The sequence below is a fragment of the Euleptes europaea genome, chromosome 8 (genome assembly GCF_029931775.1).
Source record: "Euleptes europaea isolate rEulEur1 chromosome 8, rEulEur1.hap1, whole genome shotgun sequence".
In the NCBI taxonomy this organism is placed as follows: Eukaryota; Metazoa; Chordata; class Lepidosauria; order Squamata; family Sphaerodactylidae; genus Euleptes; species Euleptes europaea.
The window spans coordinates 60,939,381-60,957,081 of record NC_079319.1 but is presented as its reverse complement, the minus strand read 5'-3'; the positions used below and the strand labels follow the sequence as shown (position 1 = coordinate 60,957,081).

The window sequence follows — 17,701 nt, the reverse complement described above, 5'->3', positions numbered from 1 at the left end:
AGAATAGGTTTATTTTAATATGCTGGACAAACATGATCTGAAAGCGAATAAGAAACTGTGTTTCCTCAGGTACTTCTGTGATTCAGGTTACAGCTTCAGACCAAACAGGTGCCCGCCTATTTTACAGCATTCTTCAAGGACAACCCTACTTTTCTGTGGAGAGAACAACAGGTATTGTTGGGTATTGTGCACAGAGCTACTAGAGTATGACTAAAGAACCATTTAGGTTAAAAAAAAAGTTAAAGAAAATGGCCATCTCAGTTTGAAATTATGATGTTATAAGAGTTTATATAAAACCAGGTACACTTTCAAAGCAATTGTGCAGGACAGATCCTTGACAATGTTATATTTGTGATGATTGGTATTTGCACATTACTGTGGAAGGATTTTCCCCCATTTTCCCAACAGACGAATCCCCCCCCCCCATTTCCCTCTTCCTGCTGCAGCCCAGGACACTCCCCTAGGGATCACAAGATTCTCACATGAGATGAGGTCCACAATAGGAGTAGAAATGGTCTAAAATTTCCCCTACTTCCACTAATGTAAGATTACTTTCAGTCCAACAGACCATTTTTATTGGACAATTGCTCCTCTGGTTAAGAGATGGCTTCTACTGTGATGGCTAAACCTATCCTTTGGTAGAAACTGCCTTTTGTCCTATTCATTATAAGAAAAAAGAACAAGATATTTGGAGAAGAACCATCAATGTTCCTATGTTTTAAAAGTTGCTTTGAAGTGGTACTTTTAAAGCATTTGAAAATTATCACATTTATGCATTATTTTATATATCCTACCTTTCTCCAAAGAGCTTAAAAGTGCAGTTTGTCCTAACAATGAAGATTGTTGGTGGAGATGATGATCTACCCAAAGCAATCTAGTAAGCTTCATAGTTGTAGTTCAGAGTAGTGATATCATGAAGTCAATGCTTTCTACATTGTTAAAAAACCAAAAACAACCTTATATAGTTGTCAATTTAAGCAGATAAGCAGCGGGGGGGATACCAATTATTCTCTTCACAGAGGTGTCCTTTCTCAGTGGGGGTAAAGCAGAAAAATAATTGGAGAGAAAGAGCATTTCCACCTTGTCTCCATTCTCCATTCCTCCACTCAAACATTAGTTCTTTCAAAGCTATTTTTTGTTAAAACAAAATGAACCAAACAGTCTAGTCGCAGTCCAGCACACACTAACTACATCATTGTAGTCTGCTAAGCATCAACAGCAGAATATAGGATCAGTGTCCTTGATTTCCTTTGAACCCATGAGTTCTGGAAACTTTTGAAATGAGAGCAAAGGGCAAGTGAGTTTGCTAAAGAAAAAACCTATTTAGAATTTCTCACAAATGATTAACACTGCAATCCACAGGGATCTTCCTGGCGAACTGGTGGTTGCTTTGCTATCAACTAGAAATGACCTTCTTTCCCCCAGTTAGTGCTTACAAAGCCCCAGTATGGGGTACCATGTATGCCATTTTTTTCTTACTGGTCGTGGGATTACATGCAACCAAGAGTCCCATGGTGCAGTGTGGTAAGCTGCAGTAAAGCTCTGCTCATGACCTGAGTTCGATCCCGACGAAAGTCTGTTTCAGGTAGCCAGCTCGACTCATCCTTCCATCCTTCCGAGGTTGGTAAAATGAGTACCCAGCTTGCTGGGAGTAAAGTGTAGATGACTGGGGAAGGCAATGGAAAACCATCCCATAAACATAGTCTGCCTCGTAAACGTTGTCATGTGATGTCTCCCCATGTGTTAATAATAACCCAGTGCTTGCACAGTGGACTACCTTTACCTTTTACATGCAACCAGAGAATAGTTCACATGTGGAAGCCTGTTGGGAAATATGAAGGGCCATATTTATGACACTCTAGGAGGAAAGTCATTGTAAGAAAGTATTTTTAACATATTAAATTTGTATGTTTTCTAGGAGTGATAAGAACATCTTCCCCAATGGACAGAGAAACTATAGATCAGTATTTTGTTGTCATCCAAGCCCAAAACATGATTGGTCAAAAGGGTGGACGTTCAGCAACTGTAACTATCAGCCTTTCAGATGTTAATGACAACCCTCCACGATTTCCACACAGTGAGTAGAAAATATCTTGGATTCCAATCTTATAAAAAGCAATGTCTAAGTTTGGGGGATAATTGTGTATTTTTACATATGGAAATCAGCAATACTTTGACAACATTTGACATAAATTTATTTATTTGTTAGAAAATGTATATACCACCTGTCCTGCTTAAGGCACCTCACAAAATAACATGGTACCATAAAATCATATAACCAAAGCATAAAAACAAACCATAAACAACTACAGAATAAATCAGCATAAAACATTAGCAGTTTAAAAATGATGTTGATAAAACAATCCTCCAGACAGCTTTAAAAGATGGACTCCTCAATTAAAAGCCTGGATAAAAAGAAATGGTCTTGTGCCTAAAGGAATGCAGGGTGGACATCAAGGGGCAGGACATTCCAGAAGTGATGTGCCACAACTGAAAAAGCCTTACATCTGGTGGCCAGCCACCTGACCACTGCAGGTGGAGGCACAGAGAGCATGGCTTGAGAAGAGCATCTGAACTTGTGGGTTGAACCATAAGGGAAGAGATGGTTCTTCAAAGTACTCTGGTCCTAAGCCATTTAGGACCTTACAAGTAAGGGCCAGCACTCTCGATTGTGCTCAGAAACAGATAGACATAGGGTTACCAGCTCTGGGTTGGGAAATACCTGGAGGTTTTTGGGGCAGAGCCTGAGGAGGGTGCGGTTTGGGGAGGGGAGGGACTTCAATGCCATAGAGTCCAATAGCCAAAGCGGCCATTTTCTCCAGGTGAACTGATCTCTATTGGCTGGAGTTCAGTTGTAATAGCAGGAGACCTCCAGCTAGTACCTGGAGCTTGCAATACAATAACACAGAGACTGGCACAATGCAACAGATCAAATAAATATAATAAACACAAATTCAAGTTAACAACCACTGGTCTGAGTGTGCAAAAATAAAGATGCAGGGTCAAAAAGTACACAGCAAAGAGAGAAATACATCTGAGGAAACAAGACAAGTTATTAGTAAGGTTCAAGCCATTGGGCATAACAGTATCAAATAAATGAATGAAGAAAGTCTCCTTTTGTAACAATATTTTTTCCACATCCACCCGGCCATAGGCTTTGGATTTAAGATGCCATAACACAAAATAACAAAGATCATTCTGAGAGTGTTTTTTCTCCCAAAAATGCTCCACAAGTGGAGTCTCTATGACCCTGGTGCGTATACATGCTCGATGCTCCAATATCCTCGTTCTCATGGGTCTAATACTGGACCCAGAGAGGGTCGAGCAGAACAGGGAGGGGAAGATCGATCCTCTGAGGGGGAGACCACCAGTGATTCTACCAGAAGACCAGGCTCCAGCAGGAGCTATGCATTGCGCCCTAGAAATAGGGGTCAGCATTTTTTTCAGAAACGCCAATACCGACACAGGAAGACTTAGTTTTTAATATATCATCTAGACCTTTGACCCTTTGTTAACTTCAGCATGTACCTTTAACAGCTTGTGGGTGCCTCCACACCTGTTACCCATTTTGATGTTAAATGGGATAGAATCAGATTAGGATCCACCTTTGCAATTTTGTATCCTGCGGTGAAACAAGGCAAGAGGTCTGTAAACTGCTATGACTGCATGATTTGTTAACATTATGCTGGTGAGTTTTTTATTTTGTATATAAGGTTTTCCATTGTATTTCACTAGTATATTAGCCTAGTATTACATTACTGTTTATTATACATTAGGAGAGTTTCCTTATGAGGAACTGAGGAAGAATATTTTATATTCGAAATGAGGATTTCTCGAGAAAAGGCATCGTCTTATTTGGTGACTGGCATACTCTCCTGTCAGGAAGAAGGGAACATCATTTATAAGAAAGAAACTTCATTTATACTGAGTACCTATTTGGTCTTTTGGATGTGATATTGAATGTACTGCATCTTTATTTTTGCATACTCAGACCAGTGGTTGTTAGCTTGAATTTGTGCTTATTATATTTATTTGATCTGCTGCATTGTGCCAGTCTCTGTGTTACTGTGTTGCATTATCGATTGTGTACACAGAGGTGTCAGTTTTCATTACAGTACCTGGAGGTTGGCAACCCTAGATAGACAGCCAGTGCAGATTGTTCAGCACTATCCCTGTATCCAGCCTCTGACCGTGATGTGGCCATCACATTTTGGACAAATTGATGTTTCCAAATAGTTTTCAACAGCAGTTTCATGTAAATTGCACTATAGTAATCTAATCTGGAAGTGAGCAGAACATCAGATAGAGACCCCATAATTACTGTTTATCCCTGAAGCTGATCCCTCATTGCCACAGGGAGGGAAGGGTGGTCAGCTCTGCAGCAAAAAAGCATGCCAAACAATGAGGGAACAGCTTTAAGAGGCCTTCTGCTCTCAGCTGCTCCAATGGCAGCATTGCCCAAAGCATCTTTTCCTCTTTCTCCACTCCTGGTGTGTGGTGTGTCCGGTTCTCTCCTGTTACACTCCTCAGAGAGCACTGTGCTAGATGAGAACAACTTGCTGGTGGGCCCTGGCCCTAAAACCATCCAGCTGTCCTCAACAAGGACCAGAGCCTTTTCAGCTCTGGCCCCAGCCTGGCAGAACTCTCTGTCTAATGAGACCCATGCCCTGCGGTACCTAACTCACTTCCACAAGGCATGTAAAAGAGAGATGTTCCACCAGGCATACGGTTGAAAGTAGCAACGCTTCATCATTTGACCGGCCTCCCTGCCCCTCTGCCCTTTTCCCAACTTTCTTCCCCTTCCCTTTCCTATTCTTCCTATCTTTTTTGCCCCTCTTCTGCTCCTCCTCCATCCCTTCCATCGGTGTCTTCCCGACTTAGGCTGGTTGGGCTTTGGAGGTGATGGGCCTTGGCAAACTTCCTTGGCAAGGACATATCATAGGAGCTGTCCAGTTGAGACAGGGCACCATCTTTGTTCAATTGGGTTTTTAATTTTTTATTATATGATTTAAATACTGTCATATTTATGTGTTCTATGCTTATTGCATTATCTATTGGAAGCCACCCTGAGCCTGGTGGTGCCGGGTAGAGTGGGGAATCAAACAAACAAACAAGCAAGCAAGCAAACAAACAAATAAGTAGGAAGCAAAACATCTCAGAGAAATATGCCTTTAGTTTAGCAAAGGCATACTTGGCTGCTCAGAGGTTTCTGCTTCATGGTAGTGGTTTTCAAATTGTGTTCCAGTGAACTCTGTGGTTCTTTCTTAATTCACCAGGTGTTCCTCAACAGGAACGGTAATAGTAGATAAACATCCTTGAAAGACACGCATCCCACTATTTTCGATCTTCTTCAGTGGACAGCTGCAGGCTATTTATTGTTGAGTTCAGTTAAGGGGACACTCTGAAGTCATGCAGTATGATGGTTAAAGCCCAACAAACTGAGTGCATATGTTACCTAAAAAAAACTTCCCAGAATCCTCTGCTCCAAAGGACAGCCTGGCGCAGAAAATGTTCCCATATAACAGAAAATTTGAAAACTACTACCTTACAGACAAGTTCTTCTGTATATTGTCGAAGGCTTTCACGGTAAGAGTTCATTGGTTCTTGTAGGTTATCCGGGCTGTGTGACCGTGGTCTTGGTATACCAAGACCACGGTCACACAGCCCGGATAACCTACAAGAACCAAGTTTTTCTGTGTTTGATTGCTTTTTAGTAGATGCTAAAATGAATTCTTGAGAGAATATGCCTGATAAAACAGGCTGGGTGATGGATCACAGCACAATTATTAAATCTTATGACATGATACATGCAAACATGGATGTGACTGATTACTTTTTATCCATTTCTATCCATGTGAAGTTTCTTGATAGCCCAGAAGGAAGTCCCACTTTGTTCATTGGGGCTTATTTGACCCAGGCAACCATTCAAAGAAGATGCGAGACAAGAGCTTGGGCTTAACTAGTTTATTTAAATAGTTAAATCGGTCTTCGTCATTTAAATATGCTAACACATTTAAATGGGCAGGCTGTGCTAAAGCAGCTTGCCTGTGGCTGCCTTTTCTAGCAGACACACCCTGACGCCAAACACAGCCCACATCTTTTGACAGCTTTATTTATCATTGCCTGCACTCAATGTGTTGAGAGGTGCCCAACCCAGTCCCCCACAACTGATGCACCACACAGCCAATACCAGGTTTGGAAAGATGTTGCTCAGCCCTAGGGGTGTGCACCCATTTTTTCCTGGGATTTTTCAAATATTTTGGGTTTGATAAACCTGAACCCAACAAATACCGGGGGGTGGGGGTGGGAATGGATCTTTCAGATATGCCCTGCCAGCCTTCTCCAGAGACTGGAGAAGACTGGGTGTGTGTGTGTGTGGATCTGACAGCAATCTAGCCTTTGCTGCCTTCTCCAGATTCCAGAGAAGTGGCGCAGGCTGGATTTCTGTCAGAGGCAGTTAAGTAAGGGGGGGGGAGGGAAGGGGAAAATGGCAGTGGAGCCAAAGCAGCCTGAATAATGCCAAAGAAGTTCAGCATATATTTCCAAATAGAAACACAAATAAGTACGTTTGGAGAATTATCGGCTCACGCTGAGAAATGTGTTGGCTATGCAGATAAATAATGCTAGTTAGTTTATGCCCTGATCCTTTTGTTCAGACACATGAAAAAACTTAAGAAAAGTACAGTCTCAATATGTTGTCTTGAAGTCCATGAACTAATCCATGAAACCTGCTAGGCCATGTATCACCAAAGAAAGGCATTCATGGGAGGAGCTTAGAAACATTAATTAACTGTAATTCTTTGTGTGGCCAATTAACCCTCGGAATCTAGAGTGGCTTATTCTTAGTTGATCTTGTGTTGATGTTCAAGAGTTGGTTGGGACTGTCGCCATACTGATCGTCATTTCTTTAAGGACGTTATCATATGAATATCTCTGAGGCAGCACCCATAGGAACCACTGTAGGCAAACTCTTGGCGGAAGACAGTGACTTAGGAGATAATGCAGCAATGAATTATGAAATAGAAGGACATGCTTCTCACATCTTTTACATCATTACCAACAACGAGACTCAAGAAGGAATTGTCATATTAAAGAAGGTAAGATGCCAATGCATACTTAACAAAGAAATAACCTAGGAATCAATAGAATGGTCAAATACATTGATTGTTATAATGTTGCTTGTTGCTCATGATTAGCTATACATGTATATAAAAGCCGGCTTCTATGGGCCAAACTAGATCAGATACTGGAGACTGTGCTTGAATCACTTCTCTCTTTAAAATTTAAAGAGCGTTTAAATCATTTCAGTTTCAGGGGTGAGGAGGCCAACTTGGAGCAAAACCATGAGCCCTGGGGGAACAATTCAGAGCTCTTTTGTGAAAATCTCCTAACCCCTTCAGCTACTCATTGTGATAGGTAAACACACCCATATGTTTTCCTCTGTGGGTACAAATAACATTTGGGTGAAGGGTTTTTATTGGGACCAAAGTATGAGAGGAAAAGGTAACCATTCTCCAGCACAGTGGTCCCAATCCCATATGTTGCTTGCTGCAGCTACTATTAAAATAAATTAAAAGGGATGAGAGGCTATCATGGACTTCCAGTGCCCATTCCCCCTAAAATAGAACCTTGGAGTGGTTGTGGCATGCAGGAAAAAGCTGGTTTTATTCTTTTAATATGAATTTGTCATAAGTTGGCTAAGAAAAAATGTTGATACTTCATACCTGATACCTGGATATCTATATATTTAATTCCAAAATATGTCCTTTGCCTGTGGATACTTAAATCTGTAGATAGGGGACATACTCACCTCAAACAAATGTTTCTACAGACTTGGAGGTGGGGTTAAATTCCACCATTAAAAAAAAGTGTTCTCTGTACACGCATAGAGAATGCATCTACTGTTTGCGGCTGCCTCCAACCTATTATAGAATCATAGAGTTGGAAGGGACCACCAGGGTCATCTAGTCCAACCCCAACCTCCGCTGGCCCAGTTGGGCATGGGGTAAGCAGCTTTTGCGCTGCTGTGGGGGTGGAGCTCAGGAGCTGTTCCGGGCCTTTCCTTGGCAGCACTGCCCAGGAGCTGCTGGCAAGTGTGTCTGGCTGCAACCGGGCTGGAAGGTGAGCAAGGGGAGGGGGAAATGGGATATCCCTCCCACTTGAGTTTCACGGGCCTCTGGCTCCGGGCGAGTGGCTCCAGGTGAGCCAGCGAGAGAGTGGTGCTGGGAGGGAGGGGGCCTGGAGCTGCGATGAGGGGAGATGGTATCCTCCCTTGTGAATTTCACTAGCCCCCACTTGTAGCTCCCTCTAATTTCAAGAAGCCTTTTTTCATTTAGATATATTTCTGGTTAGAAACAAAACATAGGTCCAGGACATACTTGTTGGCATTATAATGTATTGCGGGTATCACTTCTTCATATGCTCTGTATCATAACAAATTACTTTTTTGAAGTTACAATCACTTCACATTCAGGTTGCCAATTTTGCGCTGGGAAATTTCTGAAGATTTGGGAGGTGGAGCCTGCGGAGGGCAGGGTTTAGGAAGGGAGGAGCTCCAGGGGACAAGACAGAATCAGTGCTAGTTGAGGAGGTGGATATCTTGAATGGCATTGGGATTCCCACTTTCAATGGGGCTCAGCTGACCCTTTCCGACTCACCCTAGAAGTCATACTGAATCCAGCATTGCTGCTGGAGAAGCAAGTTAATACACCTGCAAAAAAGCTTTCTTCCAACTCAGTCTAGCCCATAAGTTTCCTTCTTTAGAACAGCTGATCTGGCCCCCTGAACCCACAGTATGGTAACATGGAGACTAGACTACTGTGATGAACTCTATATAGGTCTCCTCTCCAAGTCAATTCAGAGATTCCAGTTCAGGGCTGTAGCTGGAAGGGGGGAGGTGAGGAGGGCAGCCGCCGCCCCCGTGGCATCTGAGTGGGCGACAGAACTGCCTCATCTACAGGAAGAGCGGGCCGGATAAGAGAGGCAGTTCTGCTGCCCTCTCTGCATGCCACTGGGGTGGCAGCTGCCCTCCTCGCCCCTTCGCCCCAGTTCCGGCCCTGCTCCTGTTGGTACAGAAAGCTGCAGCTCTCTTATTATAGGGAGTTAGCTGGAGCATGCATATTACTCCCATTCTGCAATCACTTCATTTCTACCCATCAGTTACAGGGCTTACTTCCACATAAGAATGTTTTGGATTACAGCCAAGCACTTATAACCCTTATTTGGAATTCTATAGGAGACAAGGGTCCAAGGTACTTGTATACAATGGAAATTTCTGAAGGGTTCTGTGGTTGGTTCATTCGTAGGGGCTGTGAGTGCTAGAGATCTAGATAATGCAAAAGGTCCAATCAGGTACATTTAAGACTCCTTAAAACATGAGTCCATCGCTAAGTGACCATTTCAGGAAACTATTTCCTCAGTAGAGTTTTTTAATCAAAATTGCCAGTGAGATGTCAAAGAACAATGTCTACCTGGAAAACAAGAAGCATTAACACAGCAGTCAGTATTAAATCATCCAGAAAGTGACCAAGGAAAAATTGCATCCGCCACAATGATATTTCAGCCATGACATGGGAAGATACCATGAAGCCCTGAAAGTCAACCCTAGTAGTAATGCTGAACTCAAGAAGAGCACAGATGAATAATTAACATGTTTTTACAGCACGGAAAAAAATGTAGCACTAACTACTTTCAAAACAGTCCCCAAAGAAGCGTACCATTCTTTCTTGCCTTTAATCTCCCACTCATCATTGATCTATAATTAATTTCCTAATGCTGAAAGAGAAATATTCCACTTTCTACTTTTTCTCTCTACAGAGAGTAGATTATGAAAACAGAAGTCGGTATGATATTAGGGTCAAAGGTATCAACAGACACATCGATGAGCGTTTCCTACAAGATGGGCCATTTGAAGACACAGCTAATGTTAAAATCAGCGTGGAGGATGCTGATGAACCTCCGGTTTTCACCTCAAAGGAATATGCAATGGAAATTTCTGAAGGAGCGGCGGTTGGTTCATTTGTAGGGGCTGTGAGTGCAAGAGATCCAGATAATGCCAACAGTCCAATCAGGTACATTTAAAACTCCTTAAGACGTGAGTTTGGAATCTAATGCTGAAGAAACATAGGGTCTTGCATCACAATGAAAGCTATGTTCCAAATGAAATGCATGACCTCATACACATTCTAAGTTTCCCCATTCACTTCAATAGAGCTTCTTGTGTACAAAACATGTATTCCTGAAGATTCTGTCTCCATTAAGGAAAATGGAACAAGCCTTTCAGGGGTGGGAGCACATGAACCTGGATTAGAAGGTATAGCTGCAGATTTGGGTCTAGAAAATAGCCGAAGTAAGGATACAGAAGTAAGGATTTTGTCATGCAAAGTGAAACATAAAGTTAAAAAAGAAAGAAAACTATTTAATAAAAGTTAATATTCCCAGGAGGTCTCCCAGATCTACTCAGCTTCAGCAAGGCCAATGGTATCACAAGCCTTTCAACCAGTTCCTGGGCCCATTAACCCATAGAAGAAAGATAATGCTCGAAAACAGACTGTATTGTTTATTTAAAGCATTTCTCTTAGGCCTTTCCATCTCATGGGAAATCACCAGGCAACTAAAATGTATAACAAATTCATATAAAACCAAATACAGTAAACAATACAACTCATAAAAACCATAAGAGATCACCAAAGCATCCAAGGTAGCAACTTTGGGGATTTTATCTAGCCTTTATGGTTTACACTCTTCTCTTTATCCTCACAACAGCCCTGCAAGCAGTTTAGGTGGAAAGAAGATGGAACAGGTCCTAGGCCACCTAGTGAGCCTCTGGGCAGACTGGGGACTTGAACCTGTGTCTTACCAGTGCTAGTCCAGCACTCTAACCATTACACAATACTGCCTCTCTGTGACATGAATGTTTGGATAGATTTTTGTAGATTTTTTAGCTCTTCTGGTATGATTTGCTGGTTTATGAGGCACTTTCTAAAAAGCAGACCCATTTCCATTTCATTACAAATATTTCCTGTAAAAAAACAACATAGAATTGGAATAGAAAACATTTTTAAATTGGTGTTTTGTTACTCCACCCCTCCCGGTGTTGCTTTTTTGGCATGGAACAAGCCAGTGATGAAATAAATGTACTGGTCCATTCTAACTTAGTCACTGGTGTTAGACATTTCACTAGTAGCCCTTTGCTGCTTCTTTTCCATCCAACCATTCACCTGCTATGAGCCTGCCTGTGAAATAAGAATGAATAATGCATTTTAGATTCGGTTCACATTAATATCGGACTGAGGCATATTTAGTTTTCTTAAAAGAAGCACTTCGATCGAGGCAGCAGTGAATTTTAAATGTTTATCAGTGTACATTTTTCATGATTTCTGTGTTGTGGAGCACACGTCCATATTCATTTCAAGAGAGTATTCTCTCCAGATGGCAATAGTTTATATCTCCTTCTTTCAGAAGGAATCTTTTGGTGCATGAGGAAGCCTCATACATTTTTCCCCACTTTGTCATGCAGGTATTCTATTGTCTCCAGCAATTATTTAAAGAGATTGTTCAGCATCAATGCACAGAATGGAACAATAATTGTAAATAAACCGTTGGATCGAGAGTTAGCACCGTTGCACTATGTAATCGTTACAGCCACTGAATCAAGTGAGTAAGAATTGTTAAGACACCCTCTGGTTGAGACAGTGCATCCCTTCATTACAATTATCTTGCAAATATCCCTGCTTTCGAAACGGAGAGTGTATATGCCCTTTTCTCATTATGTTGCTATTGCTCGCTACATTATGGAATATTATTCAAATGAGGAGTTTGGTGGAAGCAAAATAGCGTTTGAGCTTCAAGGTCTTGTACTCTTTCATAAAAGAGTGCCTAAAGAGATGGGGAGAGAGAGAAATGTAACAGAATGGGATCTCTAACTTTTTACGCATTATTAAGGCATATAAATTGCTCTCCTGGTAGAAGATCTTATGTTAAATTAGACCTTGGTTAATTTCACAGCAGATTTTTTTTCTTTACTGGGTTTAATTTAACACCAGTCAGAAACCCATGCTTCAAATTAAGTGTGAAAGCAGGGCCTAAATCAGTCAGACTTCTGTATAGTTGCAATTAAACCCGGAAGGCACCCCTTATATAGATCTCATCTGTCAAGTTTGTTTCAAATTGCAGATTGGTTACCATTCTTTTGGATTCAGAAGATTTTTTTCAAATGCTTATTTATGACTGAGGAATACAGAATAGCTGCATCTGCACATCCTTAGAGATTATGCTATAGTTGCGCTACAGCAGCTACATTGCTACAGCAATCATTTGCTGCTGGGTTTTCCTGTGGGGAGAATACAGTGATTGCTATAGCACATTGATAGCACAATATCCAATGGTGAGTGTGGACAACAGGTGTCAAAATATTTATTTCTACCCACACAAGAGTAAAGGAAAAACCCCAGCTGATCCATTAATGATAACTTGATGCTCTTTCTTTCAAAGTTTTGAGTTGGGGCATTCAGAGTAAAGAGAGCTCAAAAAATAAATTATATCAAAAGAAAAAATATTATTCTGCAGACTGTAAAACAAAGGGATCAGGACTGTAAACGATTCCACTGTCTATTGTACACACATTATGTTCTTCTACTTTTATAATTCCATTTTCTGCTCTTCTTCATGATATATCATGTCTGATTTTTTTGGGATTGTTTCTAATTTTGGTAATCCTCATCCTATTGATTGATCACTCTATTTGATTGCATTTTTTTGCATTGTATAATCTATCTTGAGTCTCAGCAAGAAAGACGGGCTGCACATGAAGCAAATAAATATCCAGCACGAAAAAAAAAACACAAAGTATCTTTTAACTGTAGGAATCTAATATACAGATTGAGTATCCCTTATTAGGATTGCTTGGGACCAGAAGTGGTCCGTATTTCGGATCTTTCCGTATTTTGGAATATTTTGGAATTTTTGCATAATCATTTTCATGGGAATGGGCCCCAAGCCTAAACACGAAATTCATTTATGTTATATATATATGCTCCATACACACAGTCTGAATGTAATTTTAAACAATATTTTTAATAATTTTATGTACATTGAACCACCAATGGCACTGCTGAGGGCCGGTGAGTAATGCCTGCATGCTGGTTCAAACAGTCCAGTTTTTGGATCAGTCCGGATATCGGATGTCCAGTTAAGGGATACTCATCCTGTATTATAAGCAATTTTATTTAACACAAATATAGTGTTTCTTTCCTGAGCCTAGTAATAGTCCAGTGGTTAGGGTTGTCAGGTCCCTCTTCACCGCCGGTGGGAGATTTTTGGGGTGGAGCCTGACGAAGGTGGGGTTTGGGGAGGGGAAGGACTCCAATGCAATAGAGTCCAGTTGCCAAAGCGACCATTTTCTCCAGGTGAACTGATCTCTGTTGGCTGGAGATCAGTTGTAATAGCAGGAGCTCTCCAGCTAGTCCCTGGAGGTTGACAACCTTACCAGTGGTGTACCAGCCAGCAATCAACAGTACAAAACAACTAATACCTGCAATGACTAGTGTGTGTGTGGCTGCTCTGCTGTGTTGTTGCCTATTCTCCCATTCTAGCCTGGCTCCTGCACCATTGCAAGCAGTGTGACAGATGTCTAACAACCACCATTGTACCTATCATGGGCAAACAGTGACAGGAATACCTCTACCCATGATTCAGTGGTCTTCCAATGCAGCTTTCAGAAGCCTTGATGGATGAAGGAAGTTGGCAGCCCTATTCATTTGGCTTGCCTGATGCTTTGTTTTAATGGGATTTGATAGATAGGATCTATGCCCTCTCCATACTCATTACTAACCTTAGCTGTCTTCAGCCTTGGACTCACACTGAGAAGGGCTTCGATGTTTGCACAATGGTGCTCTAGCAAGGAGCTGGGTCAGACTCGTGCCGGTTCACAACACCCCTAATCATTGGTGCGTGATAAACCATACAGTCTACATGAGGCAGGCAACAGTAATGAATCATACATGTGCATCAGAGGGATGACTACATGGGAAGAGGCTAAGCCAAGTCGTTTGAGTCTTGGGCAGCCAATTACATGAGTGGCCTGTCCCCAGTGACTTGTTTTGATGGCGCCAGACTTTCAGTTACTCATGGAGCTTTCTCTAGGGATGTTTGGTAGCTAACCTCATGCAGGGCTTGAACCAGGGACATCATGCATGCTTAGCATGTGCTGTTCCACAAACAGAGTTTGTGCTTTTCTCTGCAGTCTTTCCTGCACTGTTCTATATGGGCAGCTTTGACACCATAACTCAAACGCCCCACAATATGTCTTTTTCTTTTGTGTCACATCTGCAATGAGAGGAATGATGTGTGATGTGGGTCATAGTCCAGCATCATCCTTTAGTTTAGTCCTGGCTGCCTATCTGCTGTTATTGGCCAAAAAGTGAGCTTTTGTAACAACTGTTACAACCGATCACCTGCCGTAGAATCTAGTGCAATACGTTGATACTGATTTTTGTTCCTTTTCATTCAGTGAACCCCAAACAAATATCAAACGTGAATTTTTCTATCCATGTTGTTGATGTTAATGAATATGCACCAGAACTTTCCGAATACTATGAAATATACGTGTGTGAAAATGCAATATTTGGACAGGTAAGACTAGCATGTCTTACTTTATTCCTTTTTTCTCTGATGAGATCTAACACATCTTTGGTTGATTGTAGGAAATGTAATAACTGTTCAGAATGTTGCTCTATCACTGCTTCTCATCATTGTAAGATCGCTGTATGGTTGATAGGTATATCTCATAAATATAGGGAAATAATATTAGATAATATACTTAGCATAATACTCAATTGTTTTGCCTATTTTTGTTCTTTCTTGTGGTAACAGAGTTGGAACCTGGGGCAGTCAGGCCCTATGCGGTCGTTTATGAATTTGAGTTTTACGTGAGGTTTGTTGCTCGCTGGACCCACACTTTTCTGTTGGGAATCTATGCACCAGCAGTCTCCAAGCTCAAATCAAGTCCCCGCCCCTTTAAATGCTGCTTTGTAATTGGCTTACTTGTAGAGCTTACTGTGAGAAAAAGTCCCCCCCCCCCAAAAAACCCAATTGCTGCATAAAAAAGCATTTTAAGAACAAAACCCCAAAAATGGAACAATCTGAAAGGAGGGGTGGGAGAAATCCAAGCCTCAGTTTTAAAAAGGTTTTCTTCTGCTTAGAAAGAGCTCCAAGGAAGCAGGAAGCATTTGAATCCCCGCCTCTTTACATACTGCTTTGTGATTGACTGTGAGAGAAACCAAGCTTGTGTGTCCTGTGCTTTGCCTTATGCACGGGGATTTCACCTGGGCTGAGCTCAGGGGAGAGGGGAGAATTGGGTTAACAAAGGAATGGAAAGTCCCAGGATTTGTGAGAGCTGGCAGTGAGGTCATCTCTAATGAATGGAAAACTCATGCATAACTCCAAGGAACAACAGAGACAGACAGGAGGTGTGTGTTGTGAGTGAAAGTATCCATGCATAAACGATCTACATCTCCAGAGCTTGCCAAAGTGCACATAGTCCTCCTAATTAATTTGGGCTCTGGACAGGTCCACTCACCTACCCTTACTTCCTTCCTCACTCTCCTCTGCTTTTCTTCTCCATGTACATGCCACCTCTGTGGCTTGAACACGATACCCATCACACAGTCCACTGCTAGTCTTTACCTGATGTGTATGCTAGCCTCCAAATTAGAGGCTTGAACATGATACCCATCACACGATACCCATCACACAGCCCACTGCTAATCTTTACCTGATGTGTATGCTAGTCTCCAAATTAGAGATAAAAGGTGCTTTCACACATCCTGAATAATGCACTTTCAATCCACTTTCAATTCACTTTAACCATCATTTCAAGTGGATTTTGCCATTTCACACAGTAAAATCAAGCTGCAAAGTGCATTGAAAGTGGATTGAAAGTGCATTTATTCAGGATATATGAAAGCACCCAAAGTGTGTGGCTGACAAGCTGCTGTGCTGATCATTCATCGCAACCCGAGGAGATGGGCCTTTGGCAGAGTGCAGAGTCCGTCGGGATCGAACTCAGGTCATGAGCAGAGCTCATGTGTGTGTGTGTGTGTGTGTGTGTAGGGCTGTTGAAAAAAAAATTCAGGAAAGTTCGGCTTTGGCAAAATTCGGCCCTTTTAAATTCAGGCGGTGCCGAAGTCCGAACTCCCCCGCTTTGGATCCCTGAAATTCGGGTGAGATCTGGAGTTCGGGAGAAAATTTGGGGGCCCCGCGGGCCTTCACGGGGCTTCCATGAAGGCACGCAGGGGGCTCTTTAAACAGATCTGCTCCTTCCAGCTGGAAGGGGGGCGGTGGGTTGTCAAGCCCCTCTGTGCTGTCTGTGCAGGCAGCACAGAAGGGTTTAAAGACCCCCCCTCCTCTTCCCGGGAGTCCCGGGAAGGTGGGCGGTGGGTTGTCAAGCCCCTCTTGGGTTTCAGGTTTTACTGAATACAAAAACCTTTCCAAAGCTGGGTAGTCGATCACCAAATCAGCCAAAGAGGTATTTGGCCTCTTTTGGCTTCAGCTTTCCCCAGGCTTTTCGCTATGGGATTTTTTTTTAATGAGCTCTGTGGGAGGAATTTTTTGAGGTAGAGTTCCCAAATTTTCAGGTTAGCTTCAGGGGATTCTCCTTGCATGAACTCCAAAGTTTGGTGAAGGTTGGGTCAGGGGGTCCAATTTTATGGGGTCCCAAAGGGGGTGAGGGGGTCCAATTTTATATGGACCCTGAGAAGGGGGACAATCCCTTAAGGACCCCATAAAATTGGACCCCTGATCCAATCTTCACCAAACTTTGAGGTTGATGCAAAGAGAGTCCTTTGAAGCTACCCTGAAGATTTGGAAACACTACCTCCAAAAATGCCCCCACAGGAGCTTTGAATTTTTTTCCATATTAACATTTTTATTAACCCTATATTAACAGTTAGATATGAGTCCCGTAGCACCTCATTTTGTTGGGTATAAGTTTTTGTGTGTCAAAGCTCCCTTCATCAGATACATTCATCTGATGAAGGGAGTTTTAACTCTTGAAAACGTACACCCCCAAAAGCGTGTTGGTCTCTAAGGTGCTACGGGACTTATATCTAGCTGTTCTACTGCAGACCAACATGCCAGACCCTGGTCTACCCTAGATTAACAGTGCAGATTTAAGCAGAGTGACCTATTTAGGGTTGCATTGCAAACAGATGAATTGTACCTAAGACTTCCATATTCTTTTATGTTGCATTGATGATGTTATAGTGGGGTCGGTGTTCCTGCCTGTGTGAGAAAGGAAATCCCGCTACTTCTCCCCTTCTTCCCACTGGGTACTCTGGCCTGCCCGCCACCTAAAATGATACAATCTTTTTTTGTTTACCATCAGTTTGTAGCACTGGTTGGGTTCTATGTATGTGCATGGAGTGAAGATGCTCCTAGCAACCGACTCCCCTCTCCTTGTTTGCTCTCCAACCCATCCTAGCCAGGAAGTTGTCGCATAAGCATGAGCGAAATGTTAGACACTGGGGTGAGGCTTTTTGCACACAGTCTGAGTTCTTGAATGAGAAAGATCTTTATTAACTACAACACTGCTTTACACTCTAGCACAAGTATACATAGGTAAGGTTGCCAACCTCCAGGTGGTGGCTGGAGATCTCCCACTATTACAACTGATCTCCAGCCGATAGAGATCAGTTCACATCTC

General features: G+C 42.2%; 1 protein-coding gene across 1 annotated transcript in view; it reads left to right on the top strand.

Moving 5' to 3' along the window:
* The window catches only part of LOC130481435 (cadherin-19-like), a 98,088-nt gene that overhangs the window by 63,710 nt on the left and 16,677 nt on the right, over positions 1-17,701 (top strand). Inside the window, exons 4-9 of the mRNA XM_056854071.1 lie at positions 70-171; positions 1,919-2,077; positions 6,913-7,097; positions 9,817-10,070; positions 11,519-11,655; positions 14,510-14,631. Of these exons, the coding sequence (XP_056710049.1) occupies positions 70-171; positions 1,919-2,077; positions 6,913-7,097; positions 9,817-10,070; positions 11,519-11,655; positions 14,510-14,631 (959 nt within the window). The remainder of the gene's footprint in view (positions 1-69; positions 172-1,918; positions 2,078-6,912; positions 7,098-9,816; positions 10,071-11,518; positions 11,656-14,509; positions 14,632-17,701) is intronic.